Genomic DNA, 14070 nt, shown 5'->3' with positions numbered 1-14070 from the left:
TCACATCAAATTTTCCTTGACGTTTTAAATTAAAAAAACCCACTTTTGTCCACTGGAACTGCTTCCAGCAAAGTTACTAAGGAGATGGCCTAGGAGCAATTGCAGGCACGGATTAATAAAATCGTGGTGTAGCATGCTCTTTCAAAGATGTGTTGTGCAGATTGGAAGTATAGAAGATGCAAACATTTCTGTACAGCTGTCTATGGTATCAGGTAGTGGTTTATTCTACCTCTTCTAAAATACTTTGTGTCTGACCCATTACTTCCATATGAGTTTGGCAGTATGTGTGAAGTCAAGAAGATTTTAGAAAATCAACTTTTTTTTTCTTTTCTATTTATTCCTGTCTCTAAACAGTGGGAGGGAAATCCCCAGATTTGAAAGGAATAAAAGCATGCAATATGTCCTTCCATATACATATAAATTGCCATCCATTTATACTATGATTCCACATTTTACTACGTGCAGTGCTGAAGAGCCTGCAAAGAACAAGGACTGTATGATTCTAATATAGTTTAACTTTCTAATGCTGCCATTGAAAGGATGTATTTTACACAACCCTCAAACTTATTGAAATTAATTAATTGTGGTTATTTGTTAGTAATATTAATAACGATAAAGTTGCTTTGAAACCTCAGCTGAGAGCAGGACCTTGTGGATTTCTGACCCAAGGCATTTATCTAACAGATCAATGGGGACACATCATTTGTGAGTGAAGGAAGGGACAGAGACCTAATCTCTCACAGAATTAAAAGACAGCAGTAGCAACAGCAAATACACTGTATAAACTGTGAGAAAGGTTAATTTAGATAATCTATATATTCTGCAGAACAGATTTAAAAACTTAACATGATTTTACTGTTTCTATTTGAAATAACTGTAATTCTTTTCCCTCCCTTCTTCTACCTCTTCTGCAGTGTCCTGTGTAAGACTTCCTGGAAGAGAATCTCGTCTTAAGGAGCCTTTTCCAAAAGACATGACAACCGTAGTTAATGAAATTACAAGTGTTTTGTTAAAAGAATTGCAGGAAAAACCATTTGCATTTTTTGGTCACAGGTAAAAATATATACATTTTTAGATACCCTGGTGAAGGAGTTTTATATTTGAACACTAGGAGTAGATAGTTACTTGCCTTTATCTGAAAAACTTTAGGAAAATACACTTCTGCAAAGGTCTTCATTCAAGTCGTCCTAAAACACACTGTTGATCTCAAAGACTCTGGTTATTTGTTGGGTCAGGCACAATATCCTCTAAGAATGACAGTGGTGTGATTTATTTTCTTCTAGCAATGATACATTATAGTTATATTTACTCTTAATATTTGTGTCAGTGCTTACTCTCCATGAATGCAGGGGGTGAACCATTTGTAAAACACATGGATTTTGAAGATCACTTAGTCCCAAGTATTCAAAATAACTGTTCTTATTGCAAAAGGGTCTGACTTGTAATACTAGACTGTATAGGAATACATTTCATGTCTATTAACAAATATCACTATAATTTACTTGTCATATATGGTTTCAGTAACTGTTCAAGATAGCCAGTTAGTGCTGAAATTCAAATAATGCTTAAATGTTCCAGTTTTTACATATGTTTTATCTTACTTTGCTTTAATTTCTCTTTTTGCTACAGTTTTGGATCTTACATTAGTTTTGCAGTTGCGCTACACTTGAAAGAAAAGTACGGACTAGAGCCAATCCATCTTTTTATATCAGCGGGACATGCCCCAAATGTAAGTTACAGCATCACTAACAGTACAATCCACAACAGCCTATTAGCTACCAAGAGCAAAAATAACATTTTATAATACAGTATGCAGAGTTGCTTTGATATAAAACAAGCATTAACCTTAGCTCAGGGAGACCAGTCTTCTTAAGCTAATGCCACCATTTTTGAATACTGTATTATTTACTATGGCCTTCGGCTTAATACTAAAATGTAATCAAAACAAAATAGAAAGTGCCACTCCCTACTCTGTCAGATGTGAACGGTCTAAACTAAGCTTTCATAAACCTCCTGCACCAGCCCTCAGTGCATTTGTGCATTTCTTTCTTTTCTTCCTCCTTCTTCTCTGGCTTTTTAACCTGTCCTCAGTTCCTTCAGGTTCTGGTGGTTCTGCTCATCTTTCTCAGGAAAACAACACTGAAGTGGCTTTTCCCCAGCCCTCCTGTACTCAGTCAGCATTTGCTCTTTCCATTCTTCTGTTTCTGGGGCTTCTTAGCAGTCCTGAGTACAGGCTAGTACTTCATGGAAGCAATCATTATTCCTGCAAATTTCCATAATCGATTGGTCTCTCCAGTCCTTCATTAGTCAGATTTGTGTCCACTGCTAGGCTTTTCCTTCTCTTAAGTACATTCTGTTATTAGCTGTATTTCAATAGTAAGAGTCAAACTTTGAACAAAATTCAATCAATGGTTACTTGTCTGTGGAAGTTTCAGACCCTGAGGGTGCTTGGCTCGCTCATAATCTGTATTTTCAGAAAACAGTCTACTAATCCTTTCCAAGAAGTATTCTCTGTGTGTGTAAAACTAATCAGCCATTTTATTTTGGACACAGAGGATCACTGTCCTTTTTTACTAAAACAATTCTTAATGAAAGTATTATTTGAAGTATGTTATATGCAACATCTAATCTGATTTGTCTTGTTCTGACAGTCTGAAGAATTTCTTCACATAAAAAGCACACCCATATGTGATGTAAAAGATGAAGACATTCTTACATATATACAGTTTTTAGGAGGAACTTCTCCTGAGCTTATGCAAAATGAAGACATTAGGAATCATCTGATACATACTTTCAGAGAAGATATTAGAGTTCTTCAGACATTTTCGTAAGTTTTACAGTTTTGTATTACATTTATATTTGTATTTTACAGTTTTACTTTTGTCTGATCATTTCAGGTTTTCTTTCTTCTCTGGAATTTGTTCTTGTTTCTGCTCTAAAAAGATTATGAAGTAGTAAACATAGTTTTCTCTTTTGTGTGCTTTTCCATTTATATTGTAGTATTTAAGCCCCAGATGAAAACACTGCTTACTGTAGCAACCACTGCTGCTATTACACCAGTGAATGTCATGGTAGAATGACAGTTCTACTCAGGATCCAAAGTCAGGAGCCACTAAAAGGAATATTCTCACATCTTTTGTTGTTGTCCGAGGCTCATAAGCTGAACTGATCATGCATCGGGATCACTGCATTCAGCCTCCTGACTCAAGGCGCCTTGGCCTAACCAGAGCAAAGAATCCCTGGGTTCAAGGCATCCAGAGAGGGACCGGCTGCTTCTGTCCTCCCTGCTGTCCCCACTGGATCCTATGCAACCGCTCACGTAGCTGAGTGGTGATGCTTTCTTACCCTGGCCAAGATAAGGACACTCTTGGATGTGGGACCCATTTTGGCCGTAGGAACCTGACACTGATAATGCCCTGAAATATTAGAACTTGAATATAAGCAGACAACATAATTGTTTATTGTAGGTGGGAATTTTTATTGCAGGTTGAAGCTCTTTTTTTCCTAATTGTTTGCTCATTCTTTGTTTAAAATTTTAGACCTAATTGCTGTAGGATAAGGAGCTAGAAATTTTACAGTAATTTCTTCCCTGATGTTCTGCGCAATCAATGCCTGAAGTTTGTTACGTTTTAGAGGAGAAAGAAAAACTATTTCCTATGTGGAAGCAAACCTCAAACATAAGTGTCTTATGGAAAGTAACTTTTTTTTACTGCTCCTCTTTATGTTCACAGTTTTGAGACAGCAGAAAGGAAGATTCCCTTCTCTTGTGATATCACCTGCTTTAATGGGTCTGAAGATAATCCACATGATTCAAAAGGTACTTTGCTTAAATGATTTTCCTCTTAGGCATTTTCCTGTTGTATCAAATCAGTTCATGAAGAGTTTTCTGGGGTCTTTTATCTCTTTCTTGAATGAAACAGATCAACAGAGCCATCTCAATGTGTTAACCAAAATAGTTGATATGGGACTTAAAATAATTATTAAATAATAACTTTGAAACAGTTATGTAAAATGACCACAATGGTTGTAATTTCTCTGACACTTTAAATCTCTTTTTCAGCCTGGCATGACCTAACAAGCGGAGACATTTCTTTTTACAAGCTTCCTGGAGGTCACTTCTATCTGCTGGAACCCTCTAATGAAATTTTCTTGACAAAACACATAACAAAATGTATAGAAAATGCTGGCCCATAAGTTATTTCCCTCTATTTTAATGACAGGAGCTGTAAAATTAGTCCACAGCACTTCATAATATGTCACTCTCTCTGTAGAATTTCATGCAGTTATGCATAAGAGTTGTTCTGTTCCTCAAGAACTTAGCTGTAATCCTTCAAAAGGAGGAGTTTTTCTGATTTTTTTTAAAACTAAACATTGGCTTTGGGTCTTAAAAACTAAAAAAAAAAGTTTTCTCTTTCCCCTCTTCTCATCTTGCGTTTGCACAAACCCTTCACTTCCTATGGAACAAAGAAACCTCATTTGCAAAAAATACTTCTAGAGCTTCTCTGTTTATGTGCTCTTGTAAAAACGCTAAATAGAATGTAATACTCACAGAAACCCACAGTTCTTACAGAAAGCTTCATTTATTAGGTTCAAATTTATTTAGAGTAAGATACAATCTAAAAATAGAGTACGTACGTAAATACGCCTTACAATCAAACAGCTTATGCTTAAAAAATTTTTACGTCAGACTACACAATAAGGAGTTAGTATTGCATTTTTCTCAACAGACTTAGTTCATTAGCTACTGCAGAGTTAGGTATTATTGGGAATTATTTTGAGTATTCTAGATCCCATATTTTTCTACCAATGCGTTTGCTTTAGAGATATAGGCCTTCATGGCGTCCTCTTTTGATAAACCTGTAAAAGTAAAGTAGGAGTCATTACCTTTCCTCATTTTTCATCCTCTAAACATGACTACATCATGTAAATTTAATTGGTGCGACACCTTTTTTCAGGTTCCACGCTTCCCATTTGGCTTTGCCTTTCAAATCCAGCATTCCTGGACATTCTGCCAAAATAAATGCATACCTTTGACTATCATGCAGATTTACATAACATTTGATTTCATCAAGATATGGGAGTAAGTGTGAATTATATACAGGAAATAGGAATACCAATATTAATATCTCCAATAGTAGCCTGTTTGTACAATCCATATAGTTCCTTCAGTTCTTCATCAGTTGGTGTTGTTTTTAGTTTTCTTACATCTCCTGCAGCATGATCAAAGTCAGCCTGATGAAAGAAAAAACAAAAGTGTTGGTTTTCCTCTCAAGGGGTATGCTTAAAACTAAGTATAGCACACACAGTAGTATCATTGGATATTCTTTAATACTCACTTGGATTTAGTGGGAAGTCTAGACATTTTCCTATTAATGAAGCTTAGTAAAACCGTAAGTTATTAGAAAGAAAACTAGGCCTACTTAGCTGACAGGGTCAGCACTGCTAAAATAAATAAACTTCTTTTTTTCCAATGGTTTTACATCTAAACACTTGGAACCATTACAGACTGTCGGTTGTCAGGATAGCTACAGATATATTTGTACAAGCACCCTATGCAATGGCTGTAAGTGTATATGTCTTTCACAGTCATGATGGAGTTATAAGGTGTTCACTGAACTTCACCCCCCAGCAGTAATCTCTGAATCCTTCTGGCCCTGAGTGCAAGGTGTGACTGGGGTGGAGCTGGAACACCCTGAGGGGCTCTGCCCATCTCCCCCTTCATTGCCCCTTCTCTGCTGACAGTGCAGGAGGTGACCTGCACTTGGCACAGATGTACCCCACGGAGATGGGCAGCGCAACTGCCAGCGTGACCTGCAACACCCATCTCTCAAACACAGCAGAGCACAAGAGTGAAGGAAAAATGTACTCCGTTCATCATCATGCATCCCACGCTCATATCAACAACGCAAGGCAATAGCTGTTACTCTCTCTATATACTAGGTCTTGGGCTAGACTTTAGCATCAAGTTTGGAGTCCTGGTTCATGCCCAGGACATTTCAGAGAGACATTTCGTATAAGTGACCACAGACCTGCCAGGTTACTGCACTACTGTAATTCAGAACAGAAGCAGGCACTTTAACGTGCTATATGCAGGTTTCAATCATTATTTTAGCTTTTGAGTTGGACCTGCATTTGTAGAAGCACAGTATATCCTGCAAGATGTGCTATTACATGTATATTTAATATGTACAAAACCAGCCTACAACTTTGTGCTAAAATCAGTGACCTATTCAACAATGGTTTCACCATGAGTGCTGTGACTCTGTTTAGATAACTGAGAACTTGGCATCACCTCAGCAGTCTGTACTGTGCTTCTTTAGACCACTTTTTCCTTCCTCTAGCTACAGGAAACATTTTTACTTCTTTTAAATAAGGAAACCTAATACACACTTGTCTCCACAATTGATGCCTTTCTCCTTGGCAAATGACTGCTGGGTGGCACAGGTGACAGAAACAGCAAGTACGCAGAGCTGGCTTCACTATAACATTCTCTAAGTACAAGAGAAAGGTTATTCCTGTATTTAAATTCGAGGAGGAAAAATGAAAAATAATTGAATTAGAGACTGATGCTCAAGTATCTCTCTTCAAAGAAAGGCCCCTCCATGGAATCACAAAACTACACATTCATTGATGCTCAGGACCCATCAGCCGGTGGCTGCGTTAAAGCAGCATGTGGACAAGGGTGAGGAGGGGCAGCTGAGTGTGCTGCAGCCTTCTGCACACACCTGGCCACCCCCCCACCAAACCAGGCACCTCTGCCTCCCAAAATGAATTAACTGTTTTCTTTTTTGGCCTGGAAATTTAGTTTGGCTAGTAAGTAAAGCTCCCAGATACAAACTTCTGAGGAATTTCTCAGTTTTTGGCAAAATTCTCAATTGCTATTTGAAACCCACAAAGAGAAAGCACAAGTCTTCTAAGAACAGAAGTGCTCACCACAGGAGCACGTACGTCGGTAACACCAGAGCTGAAACAAGGAGCAGCAGGCAGATAGGTATATTTAAAAGGGATATTTAAAAAAATCCCCATGGTGTACGATTAAAAGGGTGTGCTAGCAAAGGAATGCTCCCTGAAAAACAGCGATTAAAACCAGATCTTGAATCTTATTTAAACTGCAATTATAAATTCACAGAACATTAGATGAGAAGGGTTCATGATGATAATCCACATCTCTAGTTCTGACAGTTTATAGCACCATTAAAATGCAATGGAAGGCAAGATCTTCAGACAAACATCTTGCAGCAATGTAGGTGCTTATTAACAAATAATCTTCCAATTCAGCAAGAACCTCAATGTGTGCATAACTGAAAGCAGAAGTTCCCAGATGATTCCCATCAAGGCCTCCCAGAACCAAACAGCCAGTGGTCTTTAAAACAGTCTTTAGCAGTTTTAGCTTTGAGAAACACTGCTGTTATGTGGAGATATATTGACTATGATGCTCTTTAATTCTTTATTTGGCACAATGCTGAGAATTAGCCAGATTCCAAGTGCCGTTTTGTCCACTTAATGCTCTGGAACTTGGTAATTCAGTACACTATATGATTGGCAGAGTTACCACATTAAATTCTAAATCAAATGTCTTCCAAATTATATTCTTAAATCTAAAGCTTTATAGACCAAAACCATGTAATTATGCAGTTTGCTCCTGTTTTAGTAAAAATGATTCTCAATGTTAATAAAACGCAACTACACCATAGAATCATGGAAAAACATGAAGGTTTACATCCAACTTTTTATGTCCAATTTTTTTTTTTAAGAACAATGAAACACTGTGGGGTTTGTTTTGTTTTACCAAACAATTATTTGGGAGCACTGCAAGATGAATACAGGATTTTTCTAGAATTAAAAAACAAAAAACCCAGAGTATGTTATATGTAATTTAGATAAACCAAAATCCAGATTACATATAAAAGCTGACTCAGTAATGTTGAAATGACCTTACAGCATCTCTTCTCAGCATTTTTGTTTGTTTCCGTGTACTCTATTGTTTACTTAAAAAATAATCAGCATTCTAACAGGTATTAAACTGATCATGAAAACTATTTTAATTGAAGTAACTGGATTTAGTCGGCTTAGATCAGAATTAAAAATGGATTATTTGGACAACAGAAGCTTTGCTTTTTTTGTTCTGTATAAAGAAAACAAATTTTTTTTCCTACAAAGTTTAATGTCAGAAATATGAAACCTGATTATTTGTTTTCCTGAAAGACTAGAAAATTGGAGTACAAGCTTTCTCACCTCAGCTGAAGGAGTAAATTGTTAAACATTTCATAAAGTGTCTTCTGTCCCAATTCATCAAAGAGTTTAAGTAACATTTGAGGGTTTTGTTTGGCTCTGTTTTAAATGGAAACTAAAATCCTCACTCTGAGTGGCAGCTAAACTGAGTTTAAAAAAAAAAAAAAGTGGTCTACATGATAACAAGTCCTGAACTTGCAGGCAGAATTTGCAGTAATACACAATTACTGCACAAATTACATACATGCTATATAAGCAGAACCTGTTCTTTACACTGAAGAGAAATTCAGCTATTCTGACACTTTGCAGCTCTCAGAGTCAATACTGCTTTTCTTCTCTGTTTGCAGAACCCAAGTGCTCCTGACTAGGGCTCCCACATATTTTAATGATACAGGCAGTCATAGTTGCCAAATGTGCCCCTTAGAAGCCCGACAAAGTAAAAATTCCACAAGTGGTACGCTACAAACAGTCACACTGGTATAAATAAATAAATCTTGGGAAGTCTATGGAGGGTACCACTTAAAAAAGTGGCCCTATTAGCAGCTTAATGATTTAAATTAATAATAATAAAAGCAAACTTTTCCCAAGAAACACTTCAAGCATCATTAAAGCATCTAGTTGTTAGCAACTAGTTAAACTGAAGGATTTCCTCTGTTCTTTCCATGACTGTACCTTACCTCTCATCCCATTTTGCTTATTCATGGGAGGGACCCTACCACAGGAAAGAAGCTCAAGAAAAGAACACGACACTTAATAGCAAACACTTTTCAGGGCTGTATGAGGGTTAGGAGGGAGGGATGCACGAGCATGCACAGAGCCCTCTGTCTTCGCAGTGACCTTTTTGTGAAGTTCTGCTAATATTGAGAGGCCTTTTCTCACCTGTATAGGGTGGCAGTTTGTAGCCTGAAAGCAAGGGTGCGTCCCCCACCACCACAAACCAAACTTTTGGAAATGCTCTTAAAGGAATAAGCTGTCCGGAGCAGGGGTTGTATCTTCTGACAGGTCTGAACAACAAACATTTCTGGCAATTTAGCTAAAGAAAATAATTTCAATTTGATTTAATATTTTAAATTAGCAATAGTGACATTAATATTGATGTAGACTCAGCACTTACAAAAAACTTCATATATGTATATTCATGCCATCTTGCTGGTGGTGAAATATCTCAATGTATAGGTCAGGAGACACAGTTCTATTTGCCACAAAGTGCAAGTCAATTTTTTTTCTTCTAAAACTCTTTTAAATTGTGGATGTTAAAAGGAAATAGTTAAATATACAAACACTTTATGAACATAATTATACAAGAATGAAAATCTTTATATTCCAGGTGAAATCAGTAAATGATAAATCTTTCGAAATCATTTGTGAGCTGGCCAAGCTTTCATGATGGACCCAGTAATACAATCTGATCTCTAAAGAGTTCCTGCTGCAAAATCTTTGTATCCGTGGCTGGACTGCCACGACTGCAATAGCTGTGACTACAGACAGGTATTTCAGATAATCTAATTTCTTCTTTAAATACTGAATCTGCTGAACAGCAATTAACTAAAAATGGTACAAAGAAACTCCGGCTAATTACTCTGTAAGCATTTACGTTAGAATTTCATTTGACCCTAAGTTTACAGCACAAGTTGTACTAGTATTTCCCTTTGGATCAATTACATCGATGTGAAAACTGTATATGCTCTACATCTACTTCTTCTTGATGCCATAGCAAAACAAAACAAAACAAAACAAACTCCATACAAACAAGAAAACTCTGATCTCAAATTTGATTAAAGAAATGGATGCTTTCTCCAGAAATTATAGCTTTGATAGCTTTAACTTAGGTGCAAATAAAAACATTTTAAATCAAGCATTATTCAATCCTTGCGTTATCCTAGATGTTCTAAAGACTAGTATATTTGGCCACAAAAGAAAAAAAACAGTGCTTTAGTTATTAATCACAGCCTGTAGTTCATGTGTGCTTCTTGTAAGCAATGTAATAAAGCCCTCATTATGAGGAATTCCTGATATTTGTAGTAGTAACGTTTACTTTCATAAAAGCCTTGCAATTTTTATTTTTCTTCTTATGTAGTATTTTCTCTTGTTCTCCTTTGGTAGGGTAACTGTACCTGAATTCCTACAACCACCTGAAACGCTTCAGGAAGTTCAAGTGTTAAATTAAGTTTTAATTTTTCACCAAAAATTGCCAAGGACCAGTAAGTAAAGATCGCTATCCTGCCTTTTGGTAGTGTCCTGCTTTCAGCTGGGCTAGAGTTAATTTTCTTCCTAGTAGCTGGTATAGTGCTGCGTTTTGGGTTTAAAGTAAGTTGCTAGCACACTGATGTTTTAGTTGTTATTAAGCAGACAAGGACTTTTCAGCTTCTCACACTGTGCCGGGTGCACAGGAAGCTGGGAGGGGGCACAGCCAGGACAGCTGACCCCAACTGGCCAGAGTGATATTCTGTATCCCATGACATCCCGCTCAGCCTGTATTTTGGGGGAAGCTGGCCAGGGGAACTGCTCGGGGACAGGCTGAGCATGGATTAGCGGATGGTGAGCAATTGTTTTGTGCATCACTAATTTTCTATATTCTTTTATCGTTGTTATTATTATTGGTTTCTCTTCCTTTTCTGTCCTATTAAACTGTCATTATCTCAACCCAGGAGTTTCACTGTTTCCTCCATTCTCCCTCCCTTCCCACTGTGGGGGAGGGAAACTCGTGGCCGTGTGGTGTTTAGTTGCCAGCTGGGCTTACACCAGGAAGGTTTGAGGGCAGCAACGTCACCGACGGTGCAGGGCGAATATCCAGGGCTTTGGGGCAGGAGCACACTGCCCTGTGCCTTGGGCACAGCACGGGCACCTTCTGCCTGGCAGCTGGGGGCAGATGGACATGTCGCTATAAGCTAAACCCGAGTCTGAACTCACAGGTCTTGTGAGACTGTTCATATGACTCTGTACCTCATGATACACCTTGGTAGACAGGCAGCTGATCCCTCCATGAAAACAGGGCCAGTCTACTTCGAGCTCACCCCAGAGCAGGGGCAGGGACATGGGCAGTTACTGCCCTAGCTGTACCTCCCACCTTGCACCAGTGCCACTCCAGACACATTAATTAAAATACGAAGGAGTTTTGTACTCAGGTACCAAAACTGTAGTCTAATTATGGAAAAACACTTGTCCACATATGTGCTAACAAAAGTATTTCTGATAGATATATATAGCATTTATTGTGGAGATGTGCTCAATGAGAGGAAAGAATATCAGCAATGCAGCTAACTCATCACTGAATTAAAAATAGCATCCGAACGAATGGTACATCTTTACACTTAAGATTTCTTTCATAGGTAAAATTTTGTTGAAGTATTTCATTCGTAACCTGAACACCAGCAGATGTGATATACTTGACTATACCTATCACTGACTCCTACATCACAGATATCTCTTGATATCACCCACATACGTATAAACAAAAGCAGCATTCATGCTCTGTTAACAGTAAGATTACGAAGCAGTATCGATAATAAAAGTGAGTTGACACAATTAATTAAATAAGTTTTATCTCTATACTGTGGTCACTACTGCACGCAAGCCTCTCCCAGCACTGATGTACAAGGACAGTCAAGTCAGTGGAAATCTTCCACATGCCTTGAATTGTTTTCTGATCTAAACTTCACAATAAGGATGAACTAGAAGCTTTATTAGACTCACAAAAACAAAAGATAACTCAAAAAAATAAAGGAAACAGTTAATAAGCTTCTTCATGTACTTTTATTCTATTTAGATCTATAGGAAAATATCACAAGATATTGTTTTCAAAATATGCAAATGCATATCTTACACAGCAAGAAATACCCAGAAATGAAATTTAAATACTAACCACTTCTTTCTTCATCTCCCTGTAGCCAACCATTGTGCACACTGTTGCTTAGCATTTGCTTGCTTACACAACATGCTTAAGAACAGCCTATAAAAATATAATTTCCTTTTAATCATGTGCCAATATAATTCCCTTTCACTCCTCAAATTAAAAGCAGACATACAGACATAAACATACACATGCACACCTGCATTAAAGATAAACGCACAAATTATCAAACCGTTATCACACACTCCCTCTTTGCAAAGAAAAAACCTTGACTGTTTACAGAAGAATAATTTGGCAGTTTGCAAAACTTGTAAAACTTTTACAGCCTCCCCAATGAAAACATTATTTTATTCATTTTGTCCTCATTCCCGTACAGCTTGGCAGCTGTCAACCAACACAACAGTGGATAGAAAACCTCTATGATGTCTAATGCAGAACATATAGAATACCGTAATATCTCAACCACTGTGGTTTTTTGTATAAAGTTTACCTGTGTACAGCAATGGCAAATCATATTGCACTCAGCTCTTTCTAATAGTGATTCATGGCTCATTGCTTAAACATCAGTCTAATAAGTTTATTTTCTAGAGTGAATCCAAGGCAGAACAGAACAAGCTATCATTTCAGTGATCACTAATTAAACAAAGGTGGTGTTAGGCTTGGGATCTGGCAATTCTGGCCCACTGAAGAGACAGGATTCTTCCTCTTAGCTGTAAAACGACACAATGAAACCTCTGTGCCATTTGATATAATTGCAGCTCAGAAGAAAGTTGCTGAGCTCCTGGCAATACAGTCCCTGCATCTAGGTCAGAGCATTATGTTGCTCGCTCTTTGCAGAACACGCACACTAATGGGGCTGAGACAGACATTATAATGAGACCAGGATAAAAGGGCTTGCAAATCTGGAAGTGAAAGGGATAATAGAAAGCCTAATGAAGAAAAACAGCCTAATCCATCAGGGCATGGGCAAGACAAGGGACGTATTCATAATTTGCTACAAAGATAGGAGGCTAAAAGCTGGCAATGAAGATAATTTCCTCGGTAACTATTTATAGTGAGAGAGAAGGTAGCAGGAAGCTCTCTCTAGCCAGAAAGTAGCAGCTTTCTTACAAAAACAGAAGCCCACCAAAACGTACCATGCAAAAAATGCACACACCTAAAAAAATATGCACAACTCTCTTAAAAATTATTCATGATTCCCAAATGCACATATACCACTGCTTCAGTGTTACAAGTTCCACTCCTCCTTTTATAGCTCCAATAGCTAGATACTAAAAAAATAAATACGTACCTACCTTTCAGTGCATAATCCAGTCCTAGCAAACTCAGATGCACACGTAAAGAAAAATAATTAACACATGCTCTAAACAGGTAAGGCTCCAAATAATTTACATGACCTGTGAATAGTTCAAAATATGCAGCACTTCTCTCACCTTCCACTTGCAAAAAGTAAGGCGTTATTTATCTTCCAAAGGCTTAGGCAAATTTCCCTTGCCACAAGGTAACCTTGATTTTGCAGTAATAATCCTTGTGCTGAAGAAACACGGCTGTCTCTAACACGGCATTGCACAGACGGACAGTGCAGCCCACTCTTTCTCCTCTCCTCGCGTCTCTGTCTCACCAGATGCAGAATTGCTTACCTGGAGAGCCATGATGCCGTGAGGATGCTCAGGGAACGGCCTCGCTCCTTCTCCTGCGGGGACCCGGTGCTTCTGCCTCTGTGCCGCGGCGGCGCGGGTGCGGTGCTGGGGCCGTGCTGCAGCCGCGGCGCTGGGCTGGGTACCACTGAGCTCAGCTCGCCCGCCGCGCAGAGCCCCGCCGAGGCAGGGCACGGGGGCTGTGCCTCCGGGGACCCACAGGGGGAAATGGGTGGGTACGAACGCTGGGGAAAGGACAATGAGGGCATTAAGCCCACACTAGTTTCTTCAGAAAGCCTGAGCGCGTTTCCATACCCCTGAGGATTAGACCACCAGCCTGAAAGCAGAGAT

General features: G+C 38.4%; 2 protein-coding genes across 9 annotated transcripts in view; one reads left to right on the top strand and one right to left on the bottom strand.

Moving 5' to 3' along the window:
• OLAH (oleoyl-ACP hydrolase) overlaps positions 1 to 10875 on the top strand; it is a 26882-nt gene extending 16007 nt beyond the window's left edge. For 4 of the 7 annotated variants that reach the window (XM_021290944.2, XM_021290942.2, XM_065050977.1 and 1 more), the window contains 5 exons: positions 915 to 1053; positions 1630 to 1729; positions 2652 to 2827; positions 3732 to 3817; positions 4061 to 5040. In XM_021290944.2, coding sequence (XP_021146619.2) covers positions 915 to 1053; positions 1630 to 1729; positions 2652 to 2827; positions 3732 to 3817; positions 4061 to 4194 — 635 coding nt within the window. In that variant the 3' untranslated portion in view covers positions 4195 to 5040. Of the gene's footprint in view, positions 1 to 914; positions 1054 to 1629; positions 1730 to 2651; positions 2828 to 3731; positions 3818 to 4060 lie in introns of all 7 variants that reach the window. The other 3 variants (XM_065050978.1, XM_021290941.2, XM_021290946.2) reach the window with 3 other exon arrangements.
• Positions 4562 to 14070, bottom strand: ACBD7 (acyl-CoA binding domain containing 7). Of its 2 annotated transcripts, none has more exons than XM_005504954.3 (4): positions 13723 to 14070; positions 5115 to 5232; positions 4946 to 5008; positions 4562 to 4857 (listed from the first exon to the last, which is right to left on the bottom strand). In XM_005504954.3, the coding sequence occupies exons 1-4, from the start codon at positions 13732 to 13734 to the stop codon at positions 4784 to 4786; spliced, it is 267 nt and encodes an 88-aa protein (XP_005505011.1). In that variant the 5' UTR covers positions 13735 to 14070; the 3' UTR covers positions 4562 to 4783. The 2 variants fall into 2 exon arrangements, with proteins under 2 accessions (XP_005505011.1, XP_021146622.1); XM_021290947.2 differs by lacking the exon at positions 13723 to 14070 and adding an exon at positions 12095 to 12142.

Source organism: Columba livia, chromosome 2 (assembly GCF_036013475.1).
Source record: "Columba livia isolate bColLiv1 breed racing homer chromosome 2, bColLiv1.pat.W.v2, whole genome shotgun sequence".
NCBI lineage: Eukaryota > Metazoa > Chordata > Aves > Columbiformes > Columbidae > Columba > Columba livia.
The sequence above is the reverse complement of the archived record's forward strand: the minus strand, read 5'-3'. Positions and strand labels throughout refer to the sequence as shown.